This window comes from Xyrauchen texanus, chromosome 45 (genome assembly GCF_025860055.1).
Source record: "Xyrauchen texanus isolate HMW12.3.18 chromosome 45, RBS_HiC_50CHRs, whole genome shotgun sequence".
In the NCBI taxonomy this organism is placed as follows: Eukaryota; Metazoa; Chordata; class Actinopteri; order Cypriniformes; family Catostomidae; genus Xyrauchen; species Xyrauchen texanus.
In genome coordinates, this window is record NC_068320.1 from 21,757,573 (window position 1) to 21,776,563 (window position 18,991).

General features: G+C 36.0%; 1 protein-coding gene across 1 annotated transcript in view; it reads right to left on the reverse strand.

Moving 5' to 3' along the window:
* Positions 1-18,991, reverse strand: part of erc1b (ELKS/RAB6-interacting/CAST family member 1b) — a 259,978-nt gene that overhangs the window by 205,229 nt on the left and 35,758 nt on the right. Inside the window, exons 7-9 of the mRNA XM_052119037.1 lie at positions 16,954-17,121; positions 14,601-14,768; positions 3,603-3,740 (exon numbers count right to left, since the gene is read on the reverse strand). Coding sequence (XP_051974997.1) covers positions 3,603-3,740; positions 14,601-14,768; positions 16,954-17,121 — 474 coding nt within the window. The remainder of the gene's footprint in view (positions 1-3,602; positions 3,741-14,600; positions 14,769-16,953; positions 17,122-18,991) is intronic.

Genomic DNA, 18,991 nt, shown 5'->3' on the forward strand with positions numbered 1-18,991 from the left:
TGAAATGGGGGCCACATTTACATCCAAATGGTAATTAATCTACACAGAATAGCACCAAAACCCAAAGAGTAGCCATAAATTGATAAAGTGGCAGAAAGAGTTCATGCATTTAAAAAAAAAAAAAAAAAAGCCTCTCAAACAATTACCAAATATAGTAATTGTGTATAAGAACTAATTACACTTGCAAACACAACAATGCCTAAAGGTAGCATGCAGACATGATTTTAATAATGAGATTTCACAGAATAAGTGCCCTTTGAGTCAATGAGTTGGTGTAATTTACTTGGCGCCATCTCCTGGTGTGTTTAACATTGTGCTTTGAGTGGATTATCTCATGATCAATGCATCCAATTACCTTGAGCGTTTGAAAGATAATCACATCTTCCAAGTAATGGTATATGATATTTTATGTTCTGTTTAGTTTTCATGAAGTTATAAGCAAAAACATGGCATATAAGCAACACCAACATAATTGTCAAAGACATATACTTAGCTATTACTCTGTATATTTTTGTCTTTGAATAAAATAATTAGGCTGATTGTATTCAACTCTTTGAGAGCTTTCCGCCAACATATGAATCATGGCTATTTGATGAGATTGGTGTTTTTACTGATTGAAATATGTACAGTTAAAAATTCTTCATAATTTATACAAAATGAAACACTTCTGATTGTCTGCAAATTTGATTGGAAAGTAAAGCTTCTAAGCTTTCAAACAATACATATTTTGTGTTGGTCCAGACTGTATTCATGAATATTTTTACATGTATTTTTTTCTCACGGCAGACCCATTGGAGCTTAAATGGTTAACTTGTTAACAAATGGAATCTTATTGTATAGTGTTACCGTAAAAACATTATGCCACAAACGCTGTTGATTGAGCTTAACTTGTATTGAGCCCAGGACCTTCCTTTAACTTGACATGCCATATTAAAAACATGCCGCTGCTGCGCGACATGCTGAAAAAAACAGTGGGATGTGGGGCACTGGTCAAAGACGTCCATCTAGGGCATTTTAACAATTAAACAATCAAGCAATATTCAACTATTTTAGATAAAACAAAATTGAACAGTAGTGCAGATGCAAAAGTGTTTGGTGTGAACAGCCCCTAAATCGGCCGACTTACTGAATTGAAAGTGACATTTATGTGCCTGTCACCGAATGTGGAACCTGCATCAAGCCGAACAGACATCTTTTTCAAACAATAGGCGAGTGGTTTCCTCCATTATTTTATGCTGCTTCATAAAAAACCCACATTGCAAAAGATTGAGCTGATAAATAGTTTTAAAGTGCATTTTCTTTTGAGTTCATTACACTACACTTTGCAAAAAACTCTATGCAGCATCGCACTGCTTAGATAGGAAAAGTGAATACTCTAACTTGTTAATATGGGCGATAAATATGCGCTGCTTATGCATGCAGTGTGAAACAGGCATAACAGTGCATGTGTGCGTGTTCAAGTGTGTGTGTCCAGTGCAAAGCAGCATTGGAGAGCCAGAGCTTTCTTTCTCAATATGCAGATGGCTGACAAAGTTAATTTCCGCCTGCGGCTGGCCGCGTTGCTGCTGAGGCCAGGGAGGAAGAGGAGGCCCAAACCTCTGCGCGTGAGGGTATGTGGGAGAGATGAGGTGGGGAAAGGCAGAACAGCAGATCCCTGCCAAACTGCACATACACAAGACAATGCTAATAACCGCCGGGGTTAACTCATTCATATTCATGAGATGGAGTTCAGGGGCGGGCGGGGTGGAGGATATTGGTTCAGAAAACTATGCTGTTCTGGATATTCATGACCTGAAATGTTCAGTGTACAATGTGAAGGTGTTGGCAAAGACAATAACAAACACACATACACTCATATGCAATGTTGCTAAGGCAGAGTTGATGAAAAGTGGCAGGGATTGACCCGCGGATCTGTACGCTTGCTGGGAGGTCAAGCGTAGTGTGAGAATGAATGAGTCCTTACATAAGGGTGTGTGACAGTACAATCTTGCTGTCTCACACACACATTCACAGCTTCTGCTGCTCTGCTACTTCAGTCTGCATGTCACCTGTGACATCTTGTCTCTGAAGACTTTGGCTTACAAGAACACAAAACACAGTACCACCCATCCAAAGTGGAGTTAAAGGGATAGATCACCCAAAAAATGTTATTCTGTCATCATTTGCTCACCCCAATGTAGTTTCAAACCCATTTGACTTTCTTCAGAGAAATACTAAGGATTATTTTTTTAAAGAAAATTCTGTGCACTCCAGTGAACAGGAATTGGGGCTGTCAAGTAGGGATGTGCACGAGTAATCAACTAATAGAGTACTAATTTTGCACCAGCTAGTAGACTATTAAAAACACTACTCAAGAATTGCACATTTATTTGCATTTGCGCATTTGTCTGTCATAGGCAACAGTGAAATATAGTGTACTTTCTTTTTGAATTTCTCACCAAACCTCATATTTACAATTGAGTCCACTGGGGATGCAGTAGATGTGTGTCGTCAAGGTGGGAAGAAAATTTTATGGCGTATGTGCATTCAAGCAAATCCAAGTTCGGCAAGACTTGTAATATTTTGTTTCTTGTACTCTTTTACCTTTTTGGTATTCAGTTTTTGTTGGAGATGCAAAACAATGTGCAAGGACCTGCTTTAATGGCGGAAAGAAGTTGTACAAGAAACTCTGAAGCTTATCAGACAAGTATGTGTGTATGCACGTTAAATATCTTAACACCAACCAAGCGCGCATTTTATAAAAACTCAACTTTCACCACTTGTTTTTCTGAATAATAACATGTGAAATTATAAAAATGAGATTGCCTTTATGTAGACTCTGTGTTTATTTACGTACTGTAAGTTAAGCTAGTGCCATCAATATTGGTTTCTATTTAAGCTCTGGATGAGTGCAAATATTTTTGCTGTTATTTTTCATTTCTAATAGTTATTATTTAAATTGTTTTTATTTTTTTATTAATGCATATTGTTCATTTTAATTTTTTCCCAAAAAGAAAAGCATGGTTATCTTATTTTGAAACTGTTCTTGGTAACGTTTGTGAATAAACTTAAATATAAATTCAATGTACATGTCATACTCGTTATTCTTAACTGACATTTTAATATACGAGTAATAGATTACTCACTTTTTATGCATTAGAGTACTTGGCTACAAAATTACTTAAAAGTACCTATCCCTACTGGCATACTACAAAATGACAAAACATTTAAAAACACCTCAAAAGGATAATAAAAATGTTCTATGACACACATAATATATTCAAAGTCTTCCAAAGACATACAACAGCTTTGAGAAAATGACCCAAATTTAATTAATTACTGATTAATTATCCATGGAAGAAAGTTGCATGGATTTGGAACAAAATGACAGTGAGTAAATAATGAAAATTTTCATTTTTGGGTGAACTATCCCTTTAATACAAATGCACTGCACGTTTGTATTAAGCATTTTTGGCTGTATGGTCTCCCTGTTGCAGTGCTACAAGAAGACAATTAGTGAACTTAAAAGGGAACGCAATACAGAATTGGTGCTTTTACAATTTAAGGCATAATTTAAGCAGCTCTAAAACAACCCATGTGTCTCTGTGTTTGTGGGTGTCCACCTTCTCAGCCAGGGCCTCCTCCAGCGTGGTGAGAGCAGTATCAGTGTTTGAAGTGTCGGTCTGCATGGATTTGACACGCTCCTTCAGACTGGTCATCTGCTTCTCCTTATCCCTCAGCTGTTCCTGAAGATTGTCAATCTGGTTGGAGAACGAGCATGAGAATGAAAAAGAGTTTATGACATAGAGCAAATCCAGATAAAGACGTATCTATTAAAACACAAATAGAAACATTTACTCACACTTAAGCTCAGAGTAAACTAAGTGAAGCCATTTTTCATTGTATTTTCATCATTTCCTCATAAAACACTGAATTACAACATTTGGAACGGTGGGAGGGGTGGATCAGTTAAAAAAAATATTCCCTGTTCAGCTGAAAATAATGACCTCATTATAACCATATTCAGAACTAATTCTCTTCATAAACTTTCCTTATCTGCATGCGCGTGAAGCTGGCGCTGATGAATGACGCGCGAGAGATGGGCATTTCCACGTTTCGCTCCATTCATCATATGTTGACAGCTCAATGAAAAGACTGACTGTTCCTGTCCACTGTTTCACATTCAATTAAATGCTGACGGATTTGATAAATAGTTGCTGTTTTTGTTTATCTTAGCTGCATTGAAACAACCTGCTGTGCTGTTGATAGAGTCACTCTTGGTGCAAACACATTTTATCACTAGGTCATGACTCCAGTCATGGCTGCTTTTCACCTAGCTACTGTGTAATGAAAACATGCACCCTTAATATTTTTAATATGTAGTAAGCAATCATTATATTAGAGCAATAAAGCACTTGCCAACACATTTAATCATGACTGTATTCACAATACAGCACTGCCTTAATGAACTAGTGATTTTGAACTAGTTTTTGCCCTGTTTGTTACTGTTACAAATGAAAGGCATTATTAAAAACAAGCATAATGAGCAAAAAAAAAAATACTTCCTCCCTCACATCTACAAACTATCTGTTTGTTTTCACGCAGTCTTAAATTCTTTCAGAGTATTAACATTTTAAAAAGAACTTTATTCTGTGCCCTGAGATGGGGAAAGAGAAAATTGTCTGTGACACCGTCATAATCTGGTTTCCGAACCCAACCACTGAGAGAGATAAAGATGTGTCGTCTTATGAATTTAATTAAAAGGGTGAATGTTTTGGCAACAGTGATTACAAGGATAACAAGAGTAGGCAGATGAAAAAGTGAGTAGAAACCAAATAATGAATTTACCCTGATTCAAAAAACTCAAGTTGCTTCTTGAATAATATAACTATGGTAAGGTCTGTTATTTTTAAAAATGTCAGATATGTTTGGACAGATGTCTGGGTAGGTTGAAGCTAGTTGTGCAAGTGTTTTAAGTGAAAGATTGAAGGGGGTTAAAGGCTTTTTGGTTAATAAGGGGTCATGCTGATTTGTGGCAATTTGTCTAGTCGTGTGGAATTGTTATCTATCTATCATCTATCTGTCTGTCTGTAACTCTTTCTTTCTATCTATCACACTTTCTTGTCTGTCTGTCAATCACGCTTTCCTATCTATCTATCTATCTATCTATCTATCTATCTATCTATCTATCTATCTATCTATCTATCTATCTATCTCACAACAATGTACCAAAAAAAAAACACAGCTGGAGCAGTGTATGTGTGTGTGTGCATATCCAGCCTCTCAATCAAACATACACCTGACAGCTCCACCTGTCTGTAACCTTCCCTTTTGGCTGTCTCTATTTCTCTAATGCACCCACTCGACAAAACACACACATTTAAATTCAGGAGAAGTCTTCTTCCATTTGATATTGTCTGTGGTTGCCCATTAAACCTGGTTGTGTAACACTACCTGATTACGCTCCTCTGCCCCATTACACATCATCCCCCGGCGTTTCGGGTTACCCCGTACAAGCTTTGGCGGGCACACACTATACACTCATGAATATTTCATACAGCTCGTTTTATGCATGTGCAGAGTCATATGATAACTGCAATTATATTTTGGAAAACAATCAGAGCATTGAGGGAAAACTGCAATCCCACATTGGACTAATGGAGGAAAAATGCCTTCATCTTCCTCTTGCTGTCCGATTGAGGAAAAGTGGACATTACGGATCTAGATTAGGGGGATCCATGTCAAGCCAAATGATAATTACATTCAAATATGACCTTATTAGAGAGAGAGACAGAGAGAGAGAAAGAGAATCTTTTGACTTTTAAAAAGCCATTTACTTATAACATATTAATTTAATTATATTTGAATAAAGCATAATTTTCATGAATAATAATTATGAACATTTTAAAAATTAAAAATCCATTTAACAACTTTAACTATATTTATATTTAAGTTTAACTTGCATATTGCACTTTTACTCTATAATAAAAAATATAAAATATAACCCTAAAGGATTTGGAAAGTTGTTCAGTTAACCAATAAACTTATAATTTTGCTTGATGATTTAAGAATTTATATAGTTGAAAAAAATGTCATTATTTACTCTACCTCATGTTATTTTAAAACATGAATGACACAAAGGGTGATGTTAGACAGAATGTTGGTAGACTCACTTTCATTGTATGGAAAAGAACAATGTCAACATACAGTACTTCAAAATGTATCCTTGTGTTCCACAGAAGAATACAGATTTGGAACAACATGATTAAGGAAACAATGACAGATTTTTCAATCTTGTGTGAATTATTCTTTTTAAAATTACATCAGAGAGAGAAATGAGTCCTTGTTGAAATTTTGGGAGCAGGGTTAATCTGTAATTGGATGACCCACTAACTAAAATTGAACAAACTTCTCAATGAGGAAGAACATTCCATACACAGATAAACACACACAAACACGTTTGCCAAGCCCCTGTTTCATCCACTGAACCGTGTGTGTGTGTGTGTGTGTGTGTGTGTGTGTGTGTGTGTGTGAGTGTGTGTAAAAGACAAGAGACAAAAAGAGCAGCCTCCCGTCACAGAGATCCAAACGCATGGAGACTTAAAGGGATTTGAGTGTGTGTGTGTGTGTGTGTGTGTGTGTGTAAGAGAGAGAGCGAGAGCGAGAGGGAGGGGGCTGTCTGAATTATTAAAAGGTGTTTTGTTTCACTTAGTGATCTGCTCCTTGTCAGTGTGGTGTAAACTCTGGTAATAGACAGTGAGGCACACGACAAACAAGACAACACACACACACACACACACACACACACACACACACACACACACACACACACACACACACACACACACAACACACAACACACAACACACAACACACAGAGTGAACTTATTTTAGCATTTACAGCGGGTTGCATCAGAATTGTATGCAATGTGCAAGACGAACAAAACAACACGTCAAACCCACAGACTAGAGCAATGGGAGGGGATATCTTTCCTGCAGATTTTCCAGCAAAAATTATGGCAAAAGCATATTACCAGAGAGAGCATAATTGTTGTACTATATGCATTAGATATCATGAACTTACAATGTACAACGTATTTGGTAACACTTTACACCAAGGTTACATTTGTTAACTTTAGTTAAAACATTAGTTAACAACATTAGTTAACATGAACTAACAATGAACAATACTTTTACTACATTTATTAATCTTAGTTTGTTCATTTCAACAAACGAAAACATTTTTAAAATCAAAAGTTGAATTAGTTAATATTAGTAAATGCACTTTGAACTAACTTTAATAATTAGTAAATGCAATTTGAATATAATAACAATTATATTTTTATTAACTAAAATTTACAAAGATTAATAAATGCTGTAAAAAATATGTTAATTGTTTGCTCATGACCAAATGGAACCTTATTCTAAAGTGTTATCAATATAAATGAGAAATCTTTGATAATGTTAGTTAATAACAACAGTTGTTCATTGTTATTAAATGTTTGTTCATAGTGCATTAACTTGTTAACATATACAACTTTTAATTTGAAAAATGTATTAATATATGTTGAAATTAACATTAACCATGATTAACAAATACTGTAAAAGTATTGTTCAATGTTAGTTCATGTTGACTAATGTTGTTAACTTATTTTAACAAAATGGAACCTTATTGAACAGTTGTACAGATGTTTGTGTATTTATTTGTGTGTGTGTGTGTGTGCGTGTGTGTGTGTGTGTGTGTGTGTGCGTGTGTGTGCATGTGTGTGTGTGTGTGTGTGTGCATGAACTAAGCCATACTCTGGGGGAAAAATACTTGAAAGTACTGAATGACCAGTTTATCCCATCAATTGATTTTTTCTTCCCTGACAGCACAGGCATATTCCAGGACAACAACGCCAATATACATTGGGCACAGTGAATATACACAGAGTCCTGAGAAGTCTTTGGGATGTCTTTGGGATGTGCTGGAGAAGACTTTACGGAATGGTTAGACTCTCCCGTCATCCATACAAGATCTTGGCCAAAAATGTATGCAACTCAAGATGGATATATATGTTGTGACATTGCATAAGGTTGTCGAAATGATGCCACGACAAATGCCCATAATCAAAGCTTAAGTCGGTCAAACGAAATATTAGAGTATGCAACTTTTGTTTTGGCCAGGCAGTGTATTTTCCTAGACATTAACTAAACTGACAAAAACTCCCTATGTACAGAAGAGAAAGAAAGTGGAAAAATAAAGAAGTGTTTTTATTATTATTATTTAAATGGTTTCATGGTTAAATTAAGCGTTTAGTAATTTTAAGAGGAAAATGTCAGTGATGGCCACGCATAACTCGTCCATACAAGGGTGTTGTGAGCAGTTATAAGCGCGGGCTTATAAGTGATTTGATTTACATCCTGTGGTCAATAAAATGGGCAAAAAAGTTACAATTAGAATTACATACTTTTACCATGTTTTAATTTTTGTTTTGATGCATTGGTAATATTGTGTAAAACAATCGTGCCAATAATGCACTTTAAAATTACAATTTGAAAGCAAAAGAGAAAAACAAGAAGGAATTCCTATTAATGAGAAACCTCTGTAGAACTTCTTTTTCCCAATTGCTATTTGGTTGCTAGGGTCTTCTGGGTGGTTAATTCCTGGCCACACCTCATAATCTCCTTGAAAGTAAATGGTATTTTTTGCCCATTTTATTGTCCTCTGAATGTAAATTGAATCACTTCTAATCCCAAATTCGAATCCTTAAACTTAATTCTGAGCAATAGTAATAGTGATGCTTTCCCTAAACAAGGACCAGTAATAAGATTGATAAAAAAAGACAAAGGACCCTTTTCACATTTCTGTGTTTGGAACATGCAAGTACACTATAGCGGGATAAACTTCTATATCTGTAAATAGGAGACAAAACTAATTTAGTTTTTGCATTCCCATTTGCTCCAACTGCAAAATAAAAATCCACTATTACATTTCCACAATTTTCCATTAGAGGGAAAAAAGAGAGAGATGGGTTAAGTTAGTCAGTCAAGAGAAAGATGCCAAATTTACTAACACTCCCTCATTACCATATCCGCAGCTGTGTTGACTAGTAATGTAATAAATGTACACTAAATAATAGTAAGAATAAATCCTAGATTAACGCTGCTAAATAGTCCAGAAACAAGTCCTCACATGCTGTAAAAAAGGTCTATAGAAGTCGAGAGTATGTCCTCACAGAGGTAGCTAAACAAGTGGGTGTACATGAAGAGAGTGAATGTATTTGAGACATTTGTTGAGACGGAGGGGGTGGCATTCTACATACACTTCGTTCAGAAATGCAAATGAGTGTGATGAGCTTGGCACCTGAGTGGGTGAAACCAGAAAGGTAACTTGCACAATGCCAGTCTTCGCATTCTGCAAACACACACATACGCATGCGCACACACACACACACACACACACACACACATACACTCTTCGTATGTATCCTTAATTTTCTATATTGTCAAAGATCAAATTCAAGTACTTAGAAAGGACAACTGGGCATCTGTTGTAGAAAAATTCATAAGAGCATTGCAAATAGAAGAAAAAAGAAAATAGAATGTTAATTTATAAACAACATATTTAATGTTATACTTTATTGTATATTGTGAACTGTCACTATTATTATTAAAATTACAATTACTACCTTGCTTTACTGTTACTGTATTTTTCTTTTTCTATTGATGCATTGGCAATATTGTGTGTAAAACAATCGTGCCAATAATGCACTTTAAAATCGAGATTTAAATTTAAATAAGAAAGAGTAAAACAAGAAGGAAGTGCCTATTAATTAGAAACCTTTGTAGAACTTCTTTTCCCCAATTAATCCAAAAGAGTTTTCTCTCTCTCTCTCTCTCTCTCTCTCTCTGGCTGTTAGGGGTTTAAGACTCTCGCCCTTTTGATTATTTTAACACAAGGCACTTATTAGCATGCACCCTCTCTCTGCCTGTGTGCCTGTGTCTCTCTTTGTCTTTCTCTCAACTGATGAACTGTAACAAACAATGTGAGAGGCTCTTTCTCAGCAAGAAGATCACAACTCAGACCCGACACGCTCTGTTTAAGAGGCTTTCCCTCTGGTGCTAAGCCTGTTAGCCTTCTTCACCCTGTACCAACGAGAAAGAAGGGGGAAAAAGCACACTTTCTGCATTATGAACCAGCCTTCAAAGGAATAGTTCACCTGAAAATGAGTATTCTGTCAAACACACATAGAGAAAATGTTTGTTGTGACCATGCTGGTCACTCTTTTTCAAGCAATTACTATGAAGGGGAACTGAAGTTTTAAGCTTCAAAAATAACACAAAGCACCTTAAATGTATCATGAAATTGGTCGATATGACTCATAAGTTATAAGTCTTTTAATTTCCAATTCATGAATGAATCATTCTTTTAAGCCTGATTCTTTCAATGAGTCAGTTCACAAGACAGGTCTAAAGACTTGCTCATGAATCTGATTCGGTTTTCGAATTCAATTCACTGACTCGATCCAGTTGCTGCGGTCAAGAGCTCACTAGAGGGGAAGACTTAAATTATAAGCTATCGTATGTCTTCAACTGCATGTAAAAGAGCCTTCAAAATGTCCACTTTTGTAATGGAAAAAAGACGGTCATACAGGTTTTGGGATGACATCCGGGTGAGTGATGAAAGAATTTAAATTTTAGGGTAAACTATCCCTTTAAAAGATATAGCAATTGGGAAGTTCCCCGTTCAAGCCACTTTAACGGTAAGATGAAACATCTCTGATGACCCTCTCATGCCAAAGTGAGCTGCTCTCCATCATGACGTTTGACTTGAGTTTACATACTTGAGCAAGTCCTGATGAACTGTATTTCCCCCTCCTCGCATTAACAAATGTTTCTGTAGCTCGTCCTGCCATGAACTTGCAAAAGAATTTGCATCCAAAATGCTGTTTTCAATATTTAGTCTGACCCTTTGCACGCCGCATTTGTCTGCAACCTTATCTGACAGTCGAAAATGAAATAATCATTATTTTCCAGACTGTTAAACGCTAAGTGTTGAGTATAAAACATTGAGTATAAACAAAGGAAAGAAGAGGGAACGGAACTCTCTACGACCACTGGAAGAGGCGTTTTGTGGTGTTCAAAATGAACTCACTCACATCCGTGGAGGCAAACAGTGCCACTGAGAAGGTAAAGAGCTGTGCACTTGAACCAGAGCCACTGGGAAAACAATCACAAAGCCAAACAGCTCAGAGAGGAAGAACAAATTATGTTCAAACATTAAAGGAGAGGGAGAGAAAGAAGAAATGGGTGGTGGGGGAAGGGCTCAGGCATGGCCTCCTCTGAGAACAGTTGCATACTTCACAGGACATTGTGTATCTATTCATTTCATGCTTATATATACACAGACACACACAGTTTAGGAAAGTGCATTTTAGTAAGTGTAAATGTACAAATGCTATGAGATTCAACAGTGTAGCTTATTTAAAAGGGGTCATATTCTACACTTTTGTAGTCTTTTATTTTTTCCCCCCCGAAGTCCACTTTTAGTGCTGGTCCGGTTTCTAGCATCAAAAACAGAAGTGATTTTATTTCACGTGGCTACTTTTTTCATTAAACAGGCTGTTACAGTATCTATAACACATGTATATATATGTAAATGTATTCATATCTCAGCTCTGTAGATCCACACAATGCAAGTGAATGGTGATCAGGCCTTTGCAGCTCCAAAAACATAAAAAGTCAGCTAAAATCAGCATAAAAGTAATCCATCCTACTCAAGTGGTTTAATCAATGTCTTCTAAAGAGATCTAGATGGTTTTAGGTGAAAACAGACCAAAATTCCAAGCTCCTTTTCACTATAAATCTTGACATCTGCAGTCTCTAGGCACGATCATGATTTCAAGCTCGATTACACTTCCTAGTGCTTGACGCATGCGCTAGATGATGTTATAGTGTCGAGCTTGAAATCATGATTGCCTAGAAGACAGCAGTCAAGATGAACAGTGAAAAAAGGACTCATATTTTGGTCTGTTTTCACCCAAAACTCACTGGAGTGCTTTAGAAGACATTGATTAAACCATTGGAGTCTGATGGAGTACTTTTATGATGACTTTATTTGCCTTTTTGGAGCTTTAAAAGGCCTGATCACAATTCAGTTGCATTGTGTGGATCTACAGCTGAGATATTCTTCTAAAAGTCTTAATTTTTGTTAAGCAGAAGAAAGAAAGTCATACACATCTTAGATGTCATTTTTGGATTGACTATCCCTTTAAGACAGGAGGTTTTCTGAGAAGAATATATATGCGGTTGCTTTTCTGTGCTGGATGTGATCCTGCTTCCTCCGTACAATCTCTCATTTTCTCATGTATGACCTGTGCAATGAACGGTGTATTCAGAAAGAAGTCACATTGAGAAGTCTCAATGTGTTATGGCCATTAGGAACAACTCTGTGGCAATACAGTGTAGCTCAGACACTATAATGGAAACTAAATGTTTCTCTTTCTGTGGCTTGGGAGAGCACACGGTTTAAAAATAAAAAATAAAAAACTCATGCCCCCAATGACTCAAAGAGGCTTTTTAGGCTAACTGTGAAGAGAAGCAAAGAGGGTGAGACAGATAAGGAAAAAACTATTAATGAAATAGAAAAAGGTAACGGAAGAGCAACAAACTCACTCAAATCACAAGAGAGAATAAGAGAGAATAAAAGGTGAAAGCGTGAGAATGTCTTTATGCTTGTGAAACTGATCAAATCTGGGCTTTGCTTCCCCAATCAACAAGTTCAACATTATTAGGCAAATGCTGATTCATCAATGTGACCTGTTTACATTTTCTATATCCCCTGCAGTTTACTTATAGGGATAGTTTACCTAAAAGTAAAGCATTTCATCATCATTTACTCACATTCGTGTTGTTCCAAACCCATACAACTTACTTTCTTCTACAGAATGAATGAATGGTGACTGAGGATAACATTCTGTTTAAAATCTCCTTTTGTGTTTAGGGTGAGTAAATGATAAAGAAACAGAAACTGAATTGAATTGGTCAAAAAATAACATATGACACAAGTTACTATGATCTTGAGCGCACAATTTACAACAATATCCCTGGAATGCCCATTAGAGAGAAGCTTAACTTCCTGTTTTTCAATAAAGGTGAGCTCATGGAGGGTTTGTGCACGCAGACTATCCTGAGCTGCACAAATTAATGGGCTGAGATGCACAGCCTGTGATCTCAGCCCAGTAATACCGAAACTGATAGTCGGATGTGACCGCTGAAGCATTGCCTCATGGAAGGACCGGCCAGAGGGGTGTAAGGAGTCTGATGGGTCACCATGGAAACATGCTTTGGCATCTAGGTGTTCAGGGTATACGTTGGTGTGTATTGCCAGAATCCTGTCTGCTCTACGTGATAAGCTAAAAAATGTAAGCCATATTTTTAAGTTTAAGTCAACATAAAAATCTAAATTGACCTGGTTTACTTTCTTAATGTGCATTCATGGCCTTATTGTGATTGATTTGGTGCTACATGTTAATCCAAAGAAAAACACAGTTTAACTTTGTGATCTTTAATCAAAATATAATAACTTACTCTCCAACTAAAACAACTTTTCTTTTCCCTGATACACAGGCTACAGCTACAAAGACCCACTTTTCAGGGTCTATTCAATCCCTAATGTAAAGTTACAGTGAGGCACTTACAATGGAAGTGAATGGGGCCAGGCCGTAAACATTAAAATACACATTGTTCCAGAAGTAAAGACACAAGATGTAAACATTATACATGCTAACATGGTTTTACTTTGATGAAATCACTTAGCTTATCAGTCTAAAGTCTATATTCAATATTACAACTTTGTTGCCTTGATGACTTAATGTAACCCTTATAAGGGATTTTAGCAGTAAAATGATCTAAAATCATGCAGAACAGCGATATCACACTAGAGTCATATAAACACGTATAATGCTTACATCTTTTGACTATACTTTTGAAACAGTGTGTATATGTTTATGGACTATTCACTTCCATCGTAGGTGCCTTAATGTAAGCATGGTTTTTAAATAAATGACAGTCAAGTCGAAATAATTGTTTGTGGTTGCAACAAATGCTTGAATTGCTTTAATTGCATTCTGAAAGGTCACATTAAAGAAGTACTATTGGTTGTGAACAGCAATTCATGTTGACTCACTACTAATAAGTATGCTATATATCTTGAGAAATGATGTTCAAAGTTGCACCCACAATATCTATGATGAAGTGATGCCAGTTGTAAAGGCAAAAGTTACTGTTCCATGTATATCCAACATGCATTAAAGGTACAAGTAAACAGCTGTTGCATGCTTATGAAAGACTTTAAAAACCATGGTAGAGCAGGGGCCCGCTTTTAGACTGAGGTTTACTGCCTGTCTGTATCATTTCTGAGAAAAGGAGACTCCGTCGCCATCACAAACACAACTTTTCCCTACTTTTAGAAATCATACATTTAAAAAGAGGGATATTTGGTGAGGCTGGTTTCGAACATTGCGCCAAAACCGTAAGACCTCATTAAACAGCTTAACAGTGCCATCTATTTTTAAAAAGTGGAATTTTCCTGTGTGAAGGGGCACGTTTAATTTCACAAATGCATACACAGCCGTCACCTTTTTCTGCAGCACGTTGACCTTGCGTTCCTTGACATCGAGCATGTCTTTGAGGTCATGGATCTCTCCGCCGAGTGTGCCCTTCTCTTCTGACATTTCCTGAATCTGTTTGCTCTTTTTATTAAGCATGGTCTCTTTCTCTTCTAGACGTAAACGAAGAGCATCAACCTGAAACACACACACTGATATATTACAGACCATTTCATCAGCCACTAAAATGATACAAATGCATAAACTGACACTTAATGTACATTAAAAAACTATTATTCAAGACAGTGTACAGGAGCACACAAATACTTGGCCAGCCAAGACACATTAACCGTAGGGTAAGCTCTATGAATCACATGCTGGCAATGGTAACACGGGATTATGATAAAAAGTGTGATGACAGACTGAATGCAGAATTAAAAGCACACACAAAGAAGCCATTCATTCCTATGCAACTTCTCAACAGATCAAAAACTTGTTTGATACAACAGTGTCCCCTTGTGGTCAGACAAAAAACCTTCATGGTAATTCTTTATACACAAGTATTAATTAAACAGAAATGAGCACAAAAACAAGCAATATTTGCCTCCATTATCATCTCATTATGGTAGAAATACAAACCTATTATTGCTTAAGAATGAGTAATTTATACTCAACAGTTGAGAAATACTTTGAGATTTTTTTATTTATATAAATAAATAGATAATTATAGATAAAATTACTGTGATTACATGTTTTTGGAAATTACATGTTTCTTGCTAAAGATAATTTCACACTAACATTTCATGTATTCTAAATATGTCCACACAACTAAGTAATATTTTCATGCAAAATTTGGCAAAATGATAGCTTGATTGGAAACGACGCCCAATAAAATATTCTTCCCACAAGTGATATTTACCTTGAGTTTTCTTCAAACATCTCTTGTCACATATTTCATTTTTACAACAAGCTCTTCACTGACACTTTTGTTGGCTTGATTGAGAAGTGCACTGTTTAAAAATAACTTTAAGGCAAACATATTTGGAGTGGTGGAAATGGCACCACAAATGTTGGATTGTTTTATATTTTTTAAATATTGATAGAAATCATTTTCATACAATAAATATTAAAATGGTTTGCTTATGTCACTCTTTGTTTAAATTATTATATTATATAGTATTAAACATCTAATAATTAGTATTTTTATCATGGACTTGTTTTGTTTAATATGTTAAGTCTGTGTCTGGAACAAGGTTAAAACTGTAAAAATCAGTAAAAAAAAAAGAATTAAATAAAGGCATTCAGAATGTTTTTTTTAAATAAACGATGAAGGCCTGGTTAAAATAAATAAATGAATTAATTTCCAAGTCAGCTTTAATATGGCCTTCATATAACTAATATCAAACAGTTGAAATGTTGTATATAATGCAGTATTTTAATTCTTAATTATATCTGTATAATAACAATATTTATGATAATAATATACTGCTTATTTATTAAGTCTCAGTAATAAAAACTCAATAGCACTTACTGTATATAGCAATAAAAAAAGACATCTGTACTTCATTTGAAACATTTTTACCAACATATTGTTGTTAAAAATATACAGTATTGTGAAAAATGTTGCATAGTGAGGATGTCTTAAAAAATAATACCATACATTTTTTAATTTATCACTTAATGTCATACAAAGTCGAATAAACATAAAAAAAGTGAAATCAATATTTGGTGTGACCACCTTTGCCTTTAACAGCCCCAATTCTCCGAAGTACACCTGGACACAGTTTTTCTTGGTTATTGGCAGATAGGATGTTCCAAGATTCTTGGAGATTTCACCACAGTTCTTCTAGATATTTAGGCTGTCTTAATTACTTCTGTCTCTTCATGTAATCACAGACTGACTAAATATTCAGTGGGGGCTTTGTCGGGACCCTGAAATCTGTTGCAGGGCTCCCTGTTCTTCTATTCAGTTCTATTTGTAAAAGGAATGTTTGGGAGAATAAAATGTATTTTTCCTATTGACACACTAAAGCTGAAAATATAAATAACCATCTTAAGACAAATACTTTTGTGAAACATCTTATGTGCCTCAGACTTTTGCACAGTACTGTATATATAGGTTTCGTCTTGTTCTCACTGGCTTTTAACTGTTAATGACAAATAACTTCTGATCTTAATGACCTGTTCAGGTACCAGTCTTTTATTCAATGAGTGATCTTTCTCCAGCGTCTCAAATTCAGTGTTGATTTGTTTAAAAAAAGTCATCTGTTGAGAATAATGTAATCTAATGTACGGTTACATACACAAACTGAAAAAAGATGGTAGTTTTTGTTATCTAACAGTGAAAAGAGATCCCATATCATCACCAAATCATAATTGTTACCTCAGTCTGCAGGATGGCAGCACGCTGTTCTTTGGCAGTGAGAGACTCTTTGAGTACATCGACGTGCTGTTTGCTGTCTGAAAACTGATTTGTGAGTGTCTCTAGTTTGGTCTGCAGGCCCAACAATTCTGTGTCCTTCCTGGACAGGTCCTGCTTCACCTGGTCAATCTGAACGAGACAAACGCCTGGTCAACTCGGAGTATGAGAAGAATTCTAGAGAAACCAGGCCTCTTAAAAATGCCTTTTATAGACACAACCTCACCAACATCTTGATGTATCACAGGTTTGACATGGCGGCATACCATGTGTGTCCGACATTCTTTTCGGGTTCAATACAAGTTAAGCTTAATCGATGGCATTCATGGCTTAAATATTGATTACCCAAAAAATTATTTTCGATTATAGATTATTATGTTTTTAAATTGTCGTTGCAGTGAGGTACTTACAATGGCAGATAATAAAGTTATTCCAGAAAACATTAAAAATACACACCGTTTTAAAATGACTGCCACAGGATATAAACATCATATGTGTTAACATGATTTTAGTGTCATAAACCTTATCTGTGTAAAGTTATTTCCAATATTACAATTTAGTTGCCATGACAATGTAAGACCAGTAAACCCTGTAATCTGTTAAACGGCATAACACTGATCAAACCCTAATTGTATCATCCTATAATCATGTTTACTTTTGAAACAGTGTGTATTTTAATCTTCCATTATAAGTGCCTCAATATAACCAAATTTTTTTTTATGAGTCTAAATAATTTTTTGTGGTAATCAACATTAAATCACAAATGCTGTCGAAAGAGATGAACTTGTATTTGGAATATTCCTTTAAGGTCATCTGCATCTAAATGGTCTCATTCCAAAAACTTTTTTTTACAAATATGTACACACTTAAATGTAGTCAAAATAAACTTGTAGACCTGCTAAATTAGACACCTGAAAACAGGAAATGCATGCCCAACTTTTAAGCATCTAGCAACTCCTGTTAAGAGAAAGATTTTATGTGTTCAGCAAATAATTTGAACAGAGAGCTACACGTAATACTCCATAATGCTCAGTTACACACTTTCCACAAAAAACAATGTTCATTCAAGAATAAAACACAAGCATTTGGATCAAGTTCTGAAAAATGTTAATCTTCCATACACGCAAACATATACACAGAGTTATGACATTTACATGCATTCGTCAACAACACTTATAGTAAAGACAAACATTAAAATATCGCACATTCACAGCATGCACTGGGGCAGCTGTAGCAGGTTAGCACGCCTAAAGCTGCAACTCTACCGATTGCAAGTCATCCTAGAGAAAAAAGTGTGCACAGGCACAAGGGAGACAAGACAGACTGAGAAAAAGACAGAAAATCAAAGGGAGCATGAAAGGAAGAGACACAAGCCTTGTGGACATTAGTGATCTGCACTCTACTCCAACCAGCGCTAAATAAAAGAGAGATAGAGAGAGAGATAGAGAGAGATGGGTGAAAGCATAGTGGAAGTCTACGTAGTGTGGCATCCGATCTTTTGGAACAGCACCAAGCGACTCTGCTTTCCTGATCAGAGGGAGGGGTAGAGACTGAGTAACCCTGTGACTTCACTCATTATCGCCCACTGATACCGTTATTGTGACCAGTGTTGGCCACTGATAAGGAGACGAGACTCTAAAGCTAATATTTCTTCATCAGCTCCCTTCACTGTCCCTTCATCCACAGGTCGCATTGATCATCCTGTCTCACACTGTTGCAAGTGTTGTTTGTCTAAATACATCCAAGCGCACACTTCCCATTACTTCATTTTCGTGTGGGATACTCTATGTAACACAATAGATACAGTCGTCAACACAGACACTGGGGGCAAGGTGGGGGAAAGCAAAGCCCCGTTACCATACCTACTCATTCATTCTTATGAGAAAAAATAGGATACATTTTCAATAGTTTTACTATTGTAAATGTAAACTTCTGAACTGTATGACTCTGCAGCTCATAAGCTTGCAGCCGCAGTGGACTTTGTTTTATTTTTTTGCTTCTA